This window comes from Oryctolagus cuniculus, chromosome 17 (assembly GCF_964237555.1).
Source record: "Oryctolagus cuniculus chromosome 17, mOryCun1.1, whole genome shotgun sequence".
Classification (NCBI taxonomy): domain Eukaryota; kingdom Metazoa; phylum Chordata; class Mammalia; order Lagomorpha; family Leporidae; genus Oryctolagus; species Oryctolagus cuniculus.
Window position 1 is genome coordinate 15,966,365 of NC_091448.1, and position 16,974 is coordinate 15,983,338.

At 49.5% G+C, this 16,974-nt stretch overlaps 1 protein-coding gene across 18 annotated transcripts in view; it reads right to left on the minus strand.

Annotated features, from left to right (window-relative positions):
* Positions 1–8,151: 8,151 nt before the first annotated feature.
* TLK2 (tousled like kinase 2) overlaps positions 8,152–16,974 on the minus strand; it is a 130,680-nt gene continuing 121,857 nt past the window's right edge. For all 18 annotated transcript variants that reach the window (XM_070060514.1, XM_008271671.4, XM_008271669.4 and 15 more), the window contains 3 exons: positions 16,465–16,576; positions 14,727–14,834; positions 8,152–9,249 (listed from right to left, as the gene is read on the minus strand). In XM_070060514.1, the coding sequence (XP_069916615.1) occupies positions 9,076–9,249; positions 14,727–14,834; positions 16,465–16,576 (394 nt within the window). In that variant the 3' untranslated portion in view covers positions 8,152–9,075. The remainder of the gene's footprint in view (positions 9,250–14,726; positions 14,835–16,464; positions 16,577–16,974) is intronic.

Below are 16,974 nucleotides of genomic sequence, written 5' to 3' on the forward strand. Positions count from 1 at the left end.
ACACACTGGGCAAGCACTGACCGCCACCCCGTGCCCGCTGCTGCGGACGCAGAGGTGAGGGAGCACAGCAGCAGCCCAGCACAGTCTGGTTTGGTGGGGAGGAGGCACTTTTTTTTGGGGGGGGGCACTATATTCCAGGCAGGAGACTGGTTAAGGTCTGAGGAGCCAGCTGGGACAGGCGTTTGTTCGTACTTGGAGACTCTGCCATAGTCCCTGCCCAGGGTGAGACTTCCTGCTCCAACACGCCAAGCTTCCCGATTGCATTCTGCAGGTTGTCTGGGCCCTGTCCCCAGCCACCATCTGGCTTAGATCTTGAGCTTGCAGGGCACGAGTAGGGCCCAGGCTGGGCAACTGTCCCATGCAGAGTGCAGCCCAGTCCTCCAGGGCCTGACGGCCCTGCTCAGGCCCAGCTGCCTGCAGAATGCGGTCAGAGTCTGCAGGAGGGCCGGGGGCTGAGGACTGGGCTTTCCAGGAACCCAGCACTTCCCAGGAAGGCCCAGCAGCCCTGCGGCCCTGCCTCCCTACTACTCCTGAAGCTCAGTCCAGCACCTTCTCAGGAGGAGCTACTATGTGTCAGCGACAAGGCTGCAGGCTGGGGACTTCATGAGGTCTCTGCCCTGGCCCAAGGGATTTTTGCCAACAGGGTTTTTGCTACAGTGAAATCAATGCTGAGAAATGGCTCTCCTTCAGACATCAAAACCCATTTAATAAGCCGGTGCCGCGGCTCACTAGGCTAATCCTCCGCCTGCAGCGCCGGCACCCCGGGTTCTAGTCCCGGTTGGGGTGCCGGATTCTGTCCCGGTTGCTCCTCTTCCAGGCCAGCTCTCTGCTGTGGCCCAGGAGTGCAGTGGAGGATGGCCCAAGTGTTTGGGCCCTGCACCCGCATGGGAGACCAGGAGGAGGCACCTGGCTCCTGGCTTCGGATCAGCACATCGCAATGGCCGCAACGTGCCGGCCGTAGCGGCCACTTTGGGGGTGAACCAATGGAAAAAGGAAGACCTTTCTCTCTGTCTGTCTCTGTCTAACTCTATCAAAAAACAAACTTCCTTTCTCTCTCTCTAACTCTATCAAAAAACAAACAAACAAACAAACAAAAAAAACCAACCCATTTAGTGAAAAGAACACAAGCTTGCAGTGAGAGAGGCCTGAGTTAGAATCCTGGTTTCCTCAGTAACCAGCTTTATGGCCTTCAGCAGATTACTTGCACTCTCCCTAAGCTTACAATACTACTTAAAATTTATCTGAAAGGCAGGGCTAGCTAGCTAGCTAACTAGCTACATAGGTAGAGAGTGATACCAATCTCCCATCTGCTGGGTTATTCCCCAAATACCTGGACTGGGCCAGGCCAAAGCCAGGAGCCTGGAACCAGATCCCCAGGGACCCACGCACTTGAGCTGCCACCTGCTGCCTCGAGTGCACATCTGCAGGAAGCTGGAATGGAGAGCAGAGGTGGGACTTGAACCCAGACACTCTGATGTGGGATGTGAGTGTCCCGGGGTGTCTCAACTCCTGCACCAAATGCCTGTCCCTCACAATTCTTATTTGCAATTGGGGCAACAATTCCCCCTTGTCCTGAAAATTAAACGCAACTGCAAAGCGCTGGGGCAGTCCTTGATCAGCAGTTGTTCAGGGGATGGAGTTCCCTCCGTGGCCACCAAGACCATCAAGATGTCTCCCTTATCCCTGACCCTGCGCCATGCCTGCCTCTCCCTCCACGCCCCCCACCAACTGCCTGTGAGATCAGCACGGGTCCATCTCATCAGGATCGCAACACTGGTGTTTCGAGTTGCCGGAGCGAACACAACTTCCCCTCATTGTCTGAACAACTCTAAGTGTTCTCTCTGTACAACCTGAAAAGAAAACTAATCCAGGTAGAAACATCTTGATGCTCACTTTGGCTAAGAATCGCAGATCCAACAGCTGCCCGGCACGGGGCTGTGGGATGGTTCTGGCCTGGGGTTCCAAGGTGAGCGGAGTTGGACTGCCATTCCTTAGCCACAGTTCCCTTGTCGGAGTCTCAGGTCCTGCGAGCTACGAGTTGTGGGGTCCTTATTCACGGAGCTCAGCGTTCCTCTCGCACTGGCTGCTTCTTCCCTGGCTCTGGGGCCCAGCAGCCTCTCAGCCAGGCGGCGCCCAGGGGAGCAGAGCAGCCCCAGCAGGCCAGACCTATAACACAAGCTCAGTGAAGGGGAACACAGACGGGAGGCTGGGCGGCAGCAGGCGCCGAGTCCCGGGCGCATTCAGGATGCCGTCTCCCCCACTCAGGGAGGACGGGCAGGGCGGCTTCTCTGGTCCCAGCACTTGAACCTCCGAAGCCAGCACAGGCCAGGTCCTTGCCAGCAGCTTCCTGCGGCGCCCACTGAGCCTGGCCGAGAGGGAGGGCACGTGGAGGGTCTTTGCGGATGCAGAACTACTACTCCATTCTTGGTACCTTAGGCTCCCAGCCCCGCCCCAACAGGCTGGCCAGACCCTCTACAGCCCCCAGCAAGGGGCGGATAGGGAAGACACTGATGTTTGCCAGCTGTTTCTTGAGTGTTGACCGGCATTTTAAAACTGAGGGAAACCAGTAACCGCCACAGTGCCCATGGCAAGCCGGGTTCCCAGGTTAAGTGGGGCTGCTGCCAGGCTCCCGCCTCTCCACCCCCCACCCCCTCCTCAGCTCTCACGGGCAGTCTCTCTCGTGCAGCCCCCCCCCTTCATGGGTGCCGCCCTGATGGAGGCCCAACTGCTTGTCACATGGTGGGTGAAGGAAGGGGGAGGGGAGTGACACTTGAGCTGAGAGTCTCGTGGCCAAGACAGTGTTTGCAAAGGCCTGGAGGAGTGCTGGGGGCATATTTTGCTTCTCTGACACCTTTTGCTTCCCCTCTCCTTCTGTTTAATCCTGCCCGTCCTCCAGGGCGCTCTCTGAAATTCTTAGGGGCATCATCTCACTTTCATGAACTTGCTACTTCCCCACTTCCATGCAGCCACTATGAGCTTCCTTTAGGCAGAGGTCAAGTCAGCATGCTTTTGTGTCTCCCAGATTCTGAACACCTGGGTGATGCCTGAAGACGGGCCAGCCGTGGCTCTGAGTGTGCCTGCTCGCGGGGCAAGCTGTGGACTGTGACCTGAAGGCAGGCCTCACTGAGATCCTGTGCTACTAATCCAGCGCTGCACAGCTCTGGCCAGCATGGCATGGGCAGGGTTCTGAGAGGCAGCAGTGGCTCCTGAAATTCATTTCTAGGGAGAGGCCTTGGTCCCACTTCCCAGCAGCATGCCTGTCTCTTCAGGCATGGGGCCAGGCTAGGGGACCGTCTGCATCCCTTCAGTCTCCCCAGGGGCCACTGTGACGTGGAGGTGGCAGGGAGCCCCACCCTGTTGTATCCCATCCCCTTCAAGCCTTAGCAGCCACTTCCAGGAAGCCAGGGCACAGCACCCCATTCTTGTTTATCCAACAGGGACTTCACAGCAAGAAGAGGGCCCTAGGCAGGGCAGGGCAGGGTTGTGGCTTCCTGGTCTCTAAGTGAGATGACAGGACCAAATGGTGACGGGAACCTGCATCACTAATAGTCTGTGAGGCCACTCCCCCACTCTCTCACCGACACTCACTTCTGGCCAGGGCTGCTGCCCGTCTGGCTGGGCCTACAAATAGATTCCTTCTTTATTTATTTTATTTATTTATTTATTTATTTTGACAGGCAGAGTGGACAGTGAGAGACAGAGAGAAAGGTCTTCCTTTGCCGTTGGTTCACCCTCCAATGGCCGCCGCGGCCAGCGTGCTGCAGCCGGCGCACCGCGCTGATCCGATGGCAGGAGCCAGGAGCCAGGTGCTTTTCCTGGTCTCCCATGGGGTGCAGGGCCCAAGCACCTGGGCCATCCTCCACTGCACTCCCTGGCCACAGCAGAGAGCTGGCCTGGAAGAGGGGCAACCGGGACAGAATCTGGCGCCCGGACCGGGACTAGAACCCGGTGTGCAGGCGCCGCTAGGCGGAGGATTAGCCTAGTGAGCCGCGGCGCCAGCTCCTTTATTTATTTTCATCTACTTCAAAGGTACACAGACAGACAGGTCTTCCATCTGTTGGTTCACTCCCCAAATGCCCACAACCACCAGGGCAGGCCAGGCCAGGCGGGGCCAAAACCAGAGTCTAGAAGTACAGGAACCCAGGAACCATGGCCTGCTGGCTCCCTGGGTGCATCAGCACAAAGCTGGGTAAGAAGCGGAGCAGCCGGCACTCGACATGGGATGCAGGTGTCCCAAGTGGAGGCTTAACCTCCTGTGCCCCAATGCTCACCCTTCCAACATATCTAAGGGTTGCCAACCATGGAGGGGAGGGGCAGGGGACCTGGCTTAGAGCAGACCTGCCTCTAGCTGGGAGCCCGAGTGCTCCATTCACCTCCGGCAGCCTTTGCCCAGATGGGACTCAGAGAGGCGACCTCCCACACGTTTCAGTCGCTGCTGCTCCACCCACTGCCAGTCACCAAGCCTCTCTGGGCCTCAGTTTCCTCATCTGTACACAGCCGGCTGCTCCCACCTTGCCCAAGCCTAGGCTGTCAAGGAGCACAGCTGAGGAGCTTCTTTGCAAAGCAGAGGTGCTGGAGTCCCTGGCCTGCGTTGCTCTGCAGCTCCCAAGTTGCAGGCGGCTCCCTGAGGCAACAAGGCTGAGGCCTGCCCAGGACCAGCCAGCCAGCTGCTCCCGGACCCTCACCAGGGTCTGGGCCCAGCTCCTCGCACATACACACCCTCTGGCCGACTCCGGCCCGCCTTGGGTCCCTGCTGGCTGCCAGCACCATGGTGCTCTTGTGTTCCTGCCCCGACCAGGTCCCGGACCTGCTCCTTCCTGTTTTCTCAGCCTCTGGAGGTTCCCCCAACCCCAACCCACCCACAGAGCTCAATGCGGCTTCTTCCTCCATAGCCCTCCTCTTCTCGTGCAAGCTCTCTATCCCTCCTGACTCCCCACCAAAGAGCTACAGCCCTGCCCATCCCTCCGCCCCTGATCCAGGCTGCCTCGCCAGCTCCTGCAGCCTGGACCCCTCAAGGACCAGGAAAATGATATAAAATAATTCACAGCAAGAGCACCGAGAAGACCAAGGGTGAGTAGCTCTGCCCAAAGGATGAATGACTCCTGAGTGTTCTGTTAGGTGGCTGATAAAGGACATGTTGACAGGGCCCCAGAACTTGTGCAACCAGTCCTAGGAGAGCCCAGAGTGCCAGGTTTTTATTCTAACCACAGGAATAGAGCAGGAGTCCTCTCCGTCTTCTGGCTGGGAGAGTTCAGAAAAGGCCTGGCAGCCACCCTCTCTGACAACCCCACCCCGACCACAGGAGCAGACAGGAAGTCAGTGGGACTGGCAACCTTCAGCGTTCATCCCGCCTGGGTGTCAGAGCCTACAGCTGTGCTCTCCAACGTGAGCCTGGATCAGCAGCCCCTCGAGGGTAAATGCCCCCTTGATTTCAGATCAGTGAGTATGCAGGGGGCCCAAGACCCAGCATTTCGTGCAAGTGCCTCGGGGATACCGATGCTGCTGGCTCCAGAAGCAGCCTTGGAGCCAGAGGCCCGCCTACAGCACCGGCATCCCATATAGGTGCCAGTTCAAGTCCCAGCTGTTTCACTTCCAATCCAGCTCCCTGCTAGCACGCCTGGGAAAGCAGTGGAGGATGGCCAAAGTGTTTAGGCCCCTGCACCCAGATGGGAGACCTGGAAGATGATCCTGGCTCCTGGCTTCAGATCGTCTCAGCTCTGGCCACTGTGGCCATTTGAGGAGTGAACCAGTATATGGAAGACCCCTCTCTCTCTCTATCTCTAACTCTTTCAAATATATAAAATAAAGCTTAAAAAAAAAAAAAAAAAAAAAAAAAGAAAGAAAGAAAGAAAGAAAAGAAAAGAAAAGAAAAAAAGAAGAGACCCGCTGTTTCCAAGAAAGGAACTGGTACTGAACTCCAGCTAGAGGGGCAGTCTCTAGAAATGACTGCATCTTGTAATCACTTTTAAACCACCTTTTCTGATTACCCTTGTGTGCCAGGTCTTTATACCTCCTCTCTACCTGAGGCCTGCAGAGATGTAGGATTTGAACCCAGACCTAACGTTAAAGCCTAAGCTTGACCTCCATGTGAGTCTGCCTTACGAAAGCCGAGGCATGGGGGATGGAGTAAGGGGCGAAGGAAGGATGCTCAAGAAGGCAGGGATCAAGTCAGCTGTGTTTCAAGAGAGCAGTTTCTAGATTAAGAAACACAAGAGTTCTTTGACTGCTCATCTGCTCAGCTGGAAGGAAAGACGCAGCCCCTCTAATGAGAGCTGTCGTGCCAGGTCAGCTAGCCTGAGGCACACAGCTCTGCCAGATGACTGTCCCTTTACGGTTGCCCATCTCACAGGGAACGAGCCCGATCCCTTTCCCTCAGACCGCAGCACTCACAACCCCACCTGGAGTCCTGTGGCCTCACTTCCAGTTGTGAGGTGACAGCTGGGCCTTCCCCACCTGCTCACTGCTGTATCCCCACCCACAAGCACAGTTCTAGCCACACTCTGCTAGGACCCTGGCTGAAGCTGGAGGACTAGAGTAAAATCAAGAGGCTGGGAAGTTCACTTCTTAGAACTTATTTTAATACCCTTCCTCCCGCCCCCCTCTCCACGAGGAAAGGTCAAAACAATCTGGCTGGGTTTAATTACAAATTAATCCTTTTTTTTTTTTTTTTTGACCAATGTGTAAAGTAAACCAACATTGTGGTAACAAGCGACTATGCTTGGAAAAAGTGAAACCCGTGTTAGCAAAATACGTCCTGGAAGAACCCCACGTAGTGATTTCACTGGCTTCTTCAAAGAACGGAAAAGGTCAACACTCTGTGCTTTCTGGGACGTGTTCATGAGGTGAAAGGGGTCTTGCCTGGACTCAGCCACACCCACCCAGCCCCAAACAACGCATAGGCAGGATGAGCAGAAAAGGTAATGACAAGATCCTGCCCCCTCACTTACAAGCCCATGGGGAAAAGGAGGCAGGAAGCCAGGGAGCAGGCTTAAAGATGCAGTAGTCTTTCAACATTAAAAAAAAGTTAAAAAAAAAATAGCAACTGCAAGATCACTGGAGATGAAGAAAAAAAGAACAGAATTCAATTATCTTGACTAAGTTTGTACGTGGGTTACGCTTTGGCCAAGTCTTCACAAATGTAGACACAATTCCTTCTGCACTTTGCACGGCCTGAGACCCTGCTGACCGCTCTGCTTAGCAGCCGGAGAGCAGGCTAAAAAAAGCAGCAGACCCATATTTACACACGCACATCTGATGCGAATGTGTGTACACGCATGTCTGCGGACGTATGTGTTTGAGTGAAAGTGCTGTGAGGAAGCTGGGGGCGCCAAGGCCTCTGAGGCTCACTCCCTTCCGTTCAGAGCTCCACATCACAGTCCCCACGCCCACGAGCTTCTGTCCATTTGGGAACACTCCAAAGATCTCCTCGGTAGGTTCACAAAACAGACAAAGCTCCTAGAAAACATGTGAGCAGTGACATTTTTCACAGTAGAGCCAAGAATTGTGATTTCTCCGTCCTTCCTGACTCCCTCCCCTACCCAGAGGAGTCACAGGCTCAAGCACTACATCTTTAAATATTTCTGGCCAAGCCCTCTTGCCACATATGTCAGTAACATTCCAAGCTGGCTACCACATGTGCAGGCTCTGGCCTCCTTCCCTTTCTACTGTCGAATGCTCTGCTGTTTCAAGGGCATGGCGGGGCCATGCAGCTCCCATTTCAGCTCCATCTTTGCTCATACATCTCAGAAACAGCCAAATTTAAAAAAAGAAAAGTTAATTCCAAAAGAAGGTCCACAGCTGAAATACCTATTTCCCTTGACATTATTTTTTTAAAATCCACTTAATGAATCTATTAATGTGGGTTAGACAAAGTGTGTGTGTATACATATACACCCACACCCACACGAGCACACACCCACAAAACTGAGAGGACTGAGGGAAGGTTGCTTTCTGCCAAAGGAGCTAACAAGAGGAAAGCTTATGTGCTGATCAAGTTTTAATAATGTGGTTAACAAGAAATGGACACCATTTAGCAAGCACGCAAAGACGGGGAAGGAGCTACTGATTCCTGGAGCAGCTGGCTCCGGGCCCATTCTCTGCCTACCTTTGAACAGCTTTGACAGTTACTACATTCAGAGAATCCAAGAGGACTGCATGGACAGATGAACCTTTATTTAAAAAAATAGCACTTCAAATAAATTAAAGGGACAACCGTCAAGTGTTCAAATTGTGAAGAAATAGTTGAAAACCTAGAGAGACTCCAAGCTGCAGTCTTCTAACCTCATTCTTTGTCCAATGGCAAAAACCCACGCATCTCAGTCCTCCCACTCAATTCTTTCCCTACGGAGATGAGGGAAGCAACTGCAAACGGAGACCAGACGGAGGAAAAGCTGCATCTGATTGGAATGAACGTTGCCACGAACTGGCGAATACGGGGTTCACTTTATGACCAAATGTATTCTTTCAAAAATAAAAATGGGGGGAGGGGAAGGAAGCTGCATGTTTTTAAAAATTGAAATTATTTAGGGATAAAACACTAACTCTAGTGCCTTTAACGGGCAATAGCAACTTTTTTCCTCCAAAGTCAAACACCATCCCCAGCTGAGCCTTTGTGCTACCAGCTTTTCAGGAGATGTCACCTAAACTTTATTAAAGAAAAGAACAAGTTTAAATATAGACACTGGACTAGCCCAGTCTGTATTTTCAAGTCCACATTCTTCATCTGAAGCATTGCATCAGGGACCCCCCTGAGTCTGTATGTTTTCAAGTTCACAGTACGTGGAACCAGTTTTTCTTTTTAATTTTTTCCTCACTCAGAGCAGCCACACACAGTGGCCGTTGACGCCGGAACCTTGGGCGGGGCCTTTTCCTACGAGGCCTGGCCAGAGCTGCCCAAGGTTTCTCCTCAATGAGAATCGATGCTGTCATGCTCTATGGATGGGAAAAAAGCAAGAAAGTAAAAGCACCTGGTACAGGTTTCATGAGATCCATTCGGATTCGCTATGTTCCAAACCCGCTGCTGAATGCCGCTTGTCCACTTTGTGTGTTGAACAGTTTATGGCCTTGGAGTCGGTCTCAATTTGAAGAACTATTATTGGATGCCCCAGAGGTTGACGCAATAGCAGCTCCAGCAGGGCTACTTGTGGAGACCGACTTCCGGATGTGAGGCAGCAAGTAGGGGTCACAGGCCAGCTGCTGGACATCGATACGGTCCTCTTTTCGGTAGGCCAAGCATCGTCGAATAAATGCCTGCGAAGAAAGTTTCTTTAAGAAGGTTGGAGCAGACAATCCCGGCAATGGAGTAGGAACCCCAGTGCTCCGGGTCAGCTGCCAGCGCCCAGAGCAAACGCTTCCTGAAAGGAGGCACTTGAGGTCCTTCCTGCAAACACCAGGCAGACCCAAAGGTCAGGGAAGAGAAGCCACTCGAGCCTCACACAGCACCCGAGGGAGCCCGCCGTGCTGCAAACGGCTCCTACCCCTGTTCCTGGTAAAAGGGGTGCAGCCATTCCTCAGAGGGCATGGCCTCTGAATGTTCCTGCCCCACAACCACAAACCCAACAGCAAATCCTCCTGGCCTTGGGAGGCCTGGGTGGAACAGCCTAACTCCCTCACTCTGCACTGACAAGCCACATGCCCAGGTGAACTTGCCGAGGACGTGGCCAGTCTACACGCAGTGGAAGGAGAGCACAGTGATCAACACTGCCACATGCCACAGGCAGTGGTCTGCTTTCCGCGCGGACTTCATTCTTCCCTGAGAGGTCAGGAAGGGAATGGTCAGGCACACAGCCTAGCAGAAGGCAGACCTGTACTGGACTTGCATCCCCAAGAGGGACGCAGCCTTGAAAAGACTTCGGGTGGGGTTTGATACGGAGTTCAACTGCATGACTGCCTCAGAGGTTTCGTTTGCACCGGATATGAAAAACTAGACAGTTTTAGTTTCCACAGCCCTTAAGATAAAGGTCCTCACACAGATTCATTCTCTTTTCCTGCTTGTCTCCTTGCTTTTAAATTACATAGGTCTATGTATCCAAGTTTTGAGATGTAATTGTTTTTTTTTTTTTTTTTTTTTGACAGGCAGAGTGGACACTGAGAGAGAGAGACAGAGAGAAAGGTCTTCCTTTGCCGTTGGTTCACCCTCCAATGGCTGCCATGCACCACGCTGATCTGATGGCAGGAGCCAGGTGCTTCTGGTCTCCCATGGGGTGCAGGGCCCAAGCACTTGGGCCATCCTCCACTGCACTCCCTGGCCACAGCAGAGAGCTGGCCTGGAAGAGGGGCAACCGGGACAGAATCTGGCGCCCCGACCGGGACTAGAACCCGGTGTGCCGGCGCCGCTAGGCGGAGGATTAGCCTAGTGAGCCGCGGCGCCGGCTGAGATGTAATTGTTTTAAACAAATGAAACCATTAAAAAAAATCTAAACATTATCACCACCAAAAGCCCACATTTTACATGAGGATGACTCTGGGGTGCCCATGCACGTTCACTGATGATTCTAGCAAATCTAGACTCTGCTCTGAGATATGGATGAGGGACACTGTGCATGGGACAGGGTGGATGGTGTATGAGAACTCTGAACTTCCCACTCAGGTTTGCCATGGATCTAAAAGTGCCCAGAAAGTATAGTTGAATTAAAATAAAATTTAGAACATAAAACAAGTTATCGATTTTCTCTTTTTTGTCTATTTAGTTAAAAAAAAACCATGAATGTATAATACTAATCCTGGTTTTTTCAAAATCAAAGACAATTAGGTACTTGCTGGATTAAACCATTTGGAGGGGCTGGCACTGTGGCATAGCAGGTAAAGCCGCTGCCTAAAGTGCTGGCATCCCATATGGGTGCCAGTTCGAGACCTGGCTGCTCCACCTCTGATCCAGCTCTCTGCTATAGCCTGGACAAGCAGTAGAAGATGGCCCAAGTCCTTGGGCCCCTGCACCCATGTAGGAGACCCAGAGGAAGCTCCTGGCTCCTGGCTTCGAATTGGCGCAGCTCTGGCTTTTGTGGCCAATTTGGGTGTGAACCAACAGAGGGAAGACCTCTCTCTCTGTAACTCTGACTTTCAAATAAATAAATCTCTTAAAAAAAAACAACAAAAAAAAAACATTTGGAAGATAAAAAACAGGTTCACAGAAATGAGTGTAATGACGCTTTGCCTTTTAAATTGGAGTTAAACAGGTTATCTAGTGTTGGATACTGGTCAAATAAACTTCTTTTACCTTGAGTTTTCTGTCTACATAGCTGTAAGTACAGGTTCTTAAAACAGTAGTCAATCAAATCACACAGTTAACTGTGTTGATTAAAACCTTCAACTACTTTCCATTCCATTCACAACTGCTTCTCCTACCATTCTGCCCCTGCTCTGGCTACTTGGCTCATTGTCACACCTGACCTATGATCACTTCTCTCTGCTCAGAACATTTTTCTCCCAAATCTACACAACACTCAAAACATCTGCTCAAAATGCCATCTCATCAGGGCTTCCCCTACACACATGATCAGAAGAAAATGGTTTCCGGGGCAGATGCTATGTCATAGCAGATAAAGCTGCCACCTGCAGTGCCAGCATCCCATATGGGCGCTGGTTTGAGTCCCGGATGCTCCACTTCTGATCCAGCTCTCTGCTATGGCCTGGGGAAGCAGTAGAAGATGGCCCAAGTCCTTGGGCCCTTGCACCCGTGTGGGAGACCCAGATGAATCTCCTGGCTCCTGGATTCAGATCAGATCAGCTCAGCTCTGGCCATTGCAACCATTTGGGAAGCGAACCAGTAGATGGAGGACACCTCCCCGCCCCCGCTTCTCCTTCTCTCTCTTTAACTCTTTCAAATAAATAAATAAATCTTTTTAAAAAGAAAAAAAAGGGGGGTTTCCGTATCCCAAACCTGATTCATATTTACTTTCTTCATAATATTTATCACCATCTGAAATATGTCCATTTTTAAATTTTTTTTATTTTTATTTTATTTATTCTTTTTTTGACAGGCAGAGTGGACACTGAGAGAGAGAGACAGAGAGAAAGGTCTTCCTTTGCCGTTGGTTCACCCTCCAATGGCCGCCGTGGCCAGCGTGCTGCGGCCAGCGCACCGCACTGATCCGATGGCAGGAGCCAGGAGCCAGGTGCTTTTCCTGGTCTCCCATGGGGTGCAGGGCCCAAGCACCTGGGCCATCCTCCACTGCACTCCCTGGCCACAGCAGAGAGCTGGCCTGAGAGGGGCAACCGGGACAGAATCCGGCGCCCCGACCGGGACTAGAACCCAGTGTGCCGGCGCCGCTAGGCAGAGGATTAGCCTAGTGAGCCGCAGCGCCGGCCTCATTTTTAAATTTTAATGTTTGTTCTCACCTAGTGGAATGTAATCTGCTTAAAGGCAGGAGCCTTGTCTGTGGAGTTTATTGCTACATATTCGGTTCCATCTCCACTACTCTGAACGGTGTGTAGTGATTAACAGACACTCAATAAATGCCTGCTGTGGGAGTGGGAGGAGAGGCAGAAGATGGTATAGTGGTGGTAGAAATACATACTTATGAGGAGGAAGATGAGGGAAGTTAGGGACAATGAGTGGAAGTATTTGGCAGTATTTCTGTATCTTCAGTATCTACCATTTCACTAGTTAATGACTGAACACCACAATTTTACCAAAGTGCTGTGAAGAAAACAGTCTTGAAAGATCTGACAGATGTGGAGAATTAAACATCAGGCAACCTGCGCATGCCCTTCCTGTCAACTCTGACTGGCTGCTATAGCATCAGGACTACAGGACCTGCAGCAGGTGACACCGACCACTGAATCTCACAGCCACCGTTTAAGGAAGGTTTTTGTCTGTTTTGTGGATAAGGAAAAGCAAGCCAGAAGATTTCAGTAAACTTGCCCAAAGCTACACAGCTACTGCTTGTGGAGCTGACACCAAAATTAGGCCTATCAGGTTTCAAAGCTGAGTCTCTCTCCAGCCTTCTCCCAGAAGTCAGGAAACCTACATTTATTTACCCTAGGAATGTATTACAGGACTTCTCTCCTGCAGATGGAATGTCTCAGGGGATGGGGGCAGTGAGCTAGCAGTCAGCAATTATAAACACCTACATGTTCATTCTCAACATGTCACAGGCCAACTAACTCACTTTGAAAAGAGACTGTTTCTGAATCCATTGCACATAGGTGCACTGTGAGGGAGGAGCAGAGACCTGGCACTAATGCAGTGGATCACACTTGCAGCTGCTCACTGTGACATGAAAAATGCGCAATGCCCACAGCACCCAGGGGAACTGGCCAGCACCCCCAAGCAGAACTAGTTGATACATAAGGAGAGATAAGCGACAGGAAATACAGACTATAAAAGTTACTGTAACCTTGCTTTGCACATGCACCTAAAGTGACTGTTTACAGCTTCCTTTCTCTGCCTCTTGTTCTGGGTTTGCGCTGTGGAGTACAAGGGAATTTCAAAAAGTTTATGGAAGATGGAAATAAAAGATAAATTTTGATGCCCCCAAATTTTGAAATCCACACATACAGCATCTTCAAAAAAGTTCTTGTAAAGTGTGTATTTTTTTAAAAAGATTTATTTATTTATTTGAAAGGCAGAATTACAGAGATGCAGAAACAGAGAGGTCTTCCGTTCACTGGTTCATTCCCTAGATGGCCACAACAGCCACAGCTGTGCCAATCTGAAGCCAGGAGCTTCTTCCCAGTTTCCCATGCAGGTGCAGGGGCCCAAGTGCTTGAATCATCTTCTACTGCTTTCCCAGGCCACAGCAGAGAGCTGGATGGGAACTGAAGCAGTTGGGACCCGAACCGGCGCCCATATGGGATGCCAGCACTGCAGGCTGTGGCTTTACTCACTACGCCACAGCACCAGCTCTATAAAGATTTTTTTTGGAAAAAAAAAATTTTTTTATGGAAAAATTTATGAAGAAACTACATGCATGAATTTCAGGATTTTTGGTATCAAAATAAACACCTTTTAATTCCATTTTCCAGGTATTTCAGTATTGGCTTCACTAACTGCCACAAAATTTACTGTTTACAGGGACTGCCCCTGTGGTATAGAGCAGGCAAAGCTGCTGCCTGTGGTGTTGGCACCCCATATGGGTGCCATTTGAGATCTGGCTGCTCCACTTCCAATCCAGCTCTCTGTTATGGCCTGGGAAAGCAGAAGAAGATGGTCCAAGTCCTTGGGTCCCTGCACCTGCGCGAGAGACCTGGAAGAAGCTCCTAGCCCTGGCTGTTGCAGCCATTTCGGGAGTGAACCAGTGGATGGAAGACCTCTCTCTCTCAATGCCTCTGCCTCTGTAACTCTGCCTTTCAAATAAATAACTAAATCTTAAAAAAAAAAAAAAAAACAAAAAAAAAACAAACAAAAAAACAACACAACAACAACAACACACAACTGTTTCCAGCTCTCCAAACTGACCACAACCCCAAACAGGGATGATCCCGGATATCCTCCATACTGCCCACAACACCTGGTAGATCTGCTGAAGATGCTCTTCCCTTCCCCGCCCTGACTAGGGGGAGCCTTTGTGGATTAAAACAACCAACTGTCAACATTCTCTTCATTTGGAATCAAAGATGAGGTAGGCAGTGTGTCAGCAATAGTCTTCTGTTTGTGTTCTTAAGGATAATAATTTCTGCTTAATGTTTTTACTCTGAATTTCATATCAAATAATCCATCCACTATTATCCAAAGTAATACGGAAAGTCAAGTAGTCGTTTCTGCTAGCCACTGGGTCAAAGCTTACCTTTGCTTCAGGTGTTACTACTGGCTTTGGCGGGAACTGCACTTCAGTAGCTTTAAGAATAGTATTCTCTTGTAGAATGTCTTGTTGGGACTGGTTATGGCCAAAAGGCTGTCATGTAAACACAAAACAAACAAATGAACAAAGGTGGGTTTCTGGTTAAAATTAGAGAGAACACAATTTAATATCATAGGGAAAGAAAAGAAGACCTCTCCTACTAAGAATTGCTCAAAGTCCAACTTCAAGGTCAAGGCAGAGATGAGAGCAGAAGCAGCACCTCCTATATGTTAACACCCCTGAGAGCTTTGCTTACAGCTAAGGAAAGAGAGACTCAGAGTAGGAACTCACAACTACTTTTACTCTGAGTGGCACCTGTAGACTTAAGCACTACAGACATGTGCCATTGGCCACTCAAGATCCAGACAAAAAAGACAGAAAAGGAAGCAACAGTGAGAAGGGTTAACGTGAAAGTGGTAACCAAGACAAAAACTGGGATCACTTAGTGACTTCACCTGTGCCCCAGGTTGTCATTCTGTACTATGAGGGTATTTCAAAGAGTTTACAGAACAATGGAATTAAAAGATACATTTATTTTGGTGCCACAGATTTCTGAAATTCACGCACACACAAGGTTTTCACAAAGTTCACAGAAAATGAGCAGTATGAAGAATCTATGCATGGTTTTCAAAATCTTTTGGCAACAAAATAAACTCATCTTTTAATCTCATTTCCCCATAACTTTCTAAAGTACATTTGTAAACTCTTAAAAATTAAGCTCAAGCTTACTGTCACCTCTAACATTGTTTCTACTAAGAGACTGCAAACAATCCTTTTTAGATATCTTCTACCACTATTATCAGCTGCAATTCAACATTATCAGACAGCATAAACAATAATTAAGCACCACTAGTTCTGAATGGTTTCCCTGTTTTGGAGAGGTAGGCTAAAGACAGACATACCAAAGAGAACTTGAAGAGGAAGCTGTAATCTGAATTAAGAGCTTGGTCTGAGGAGTGTAATCAAAATATTAAGAGCTGAGAGGAGCTGCAGAACTCCCATCTGGGTTATACCCACAGCCTAATGGGAATGTCCAAATATACATACTAAAGGCACATACAGGGATATAAACAAACAGCTGGATTAGAATAAACACATTTATAATACACCCTCACAAGAAAAACAAAAGGGACATCCATTAGGCATAGTTTACCACCTAGGTTATTTATTACGTATCCAAATGATAAGTCACCTCAATCAGAGGTAACAGACAATGGCTATTTTCTGACTCTACCTCTGCAGTATGGAATTATAAAGCATGCTGTTCTTAGCATTGGCTTTGGCCACTGGGGTGGTTGGATATAGAGTCTGAGATATTTCAATTTTCAGTTCTTGAACTCTTCAGAAAGGCTCTCAGAAAGACTGTACAAGTGTATAAACTATTTCATGTAAGTCTCTACATCTATTATCAAAATTAAAACATGTCCTAGATCTAATAGAGATAAGCAAAAATGCAAGTTTGCAACAGCCCAGCAGAATTCATTAGGTCCTAGCCCTAAGGCCAACAATTTCTGTTTATACATAAAGCTTTTACTATTAAGTCTATATTTTCCTTAGACCACTACTTTCCAGACTGCATTTTGTAACACTCAATGACTGACTCAAAGAGACAAATCCATGTGGAGGCACCTCGTCCACGTGCCGCCCAAACAGCAGCCCAGCCACTGCAAGGCTTTCTCCTCACCTTCCTTCCATAGAGACACTGGTAGAAGATCACACCCACTGACCAGACGTCAACTTTATTTGAGATCTTTGGTGGTTCTTTCCCAACCACAAAACACTCTGGTGGTAAATACCTGGGCCAAAAGAGAAACAGAACTTCTTAAAAAATACTGATATCAACTTAAGTCATATACAAAGAGGCAGAGATCTTGTTGAAAACAGAAATACCTAAATTTGAACAGTCAACTTAGACCTCCATGGAGAGTCAATGAAAAGATAGTGTCACGTGGAGAGGTGGTAATTCACTCCTGAATACACGAAGGGGGCTGAGCATCATCCCCAGCCCCGCCTGACTCACCCCCAGCCTCCCTGCCCAGGGCTGTGCCTAATGAAAGTGCTATTCAATACATTCTCTGTAAGGGGTGGGGGGCACTAAAAAAGGGTATTCCCTTCCACAACAGCTTTATCAAACATTATGACATGCCTGGGTTTAAAAAGTAACATAATTAAAAAACATCTATCTATCTGACTA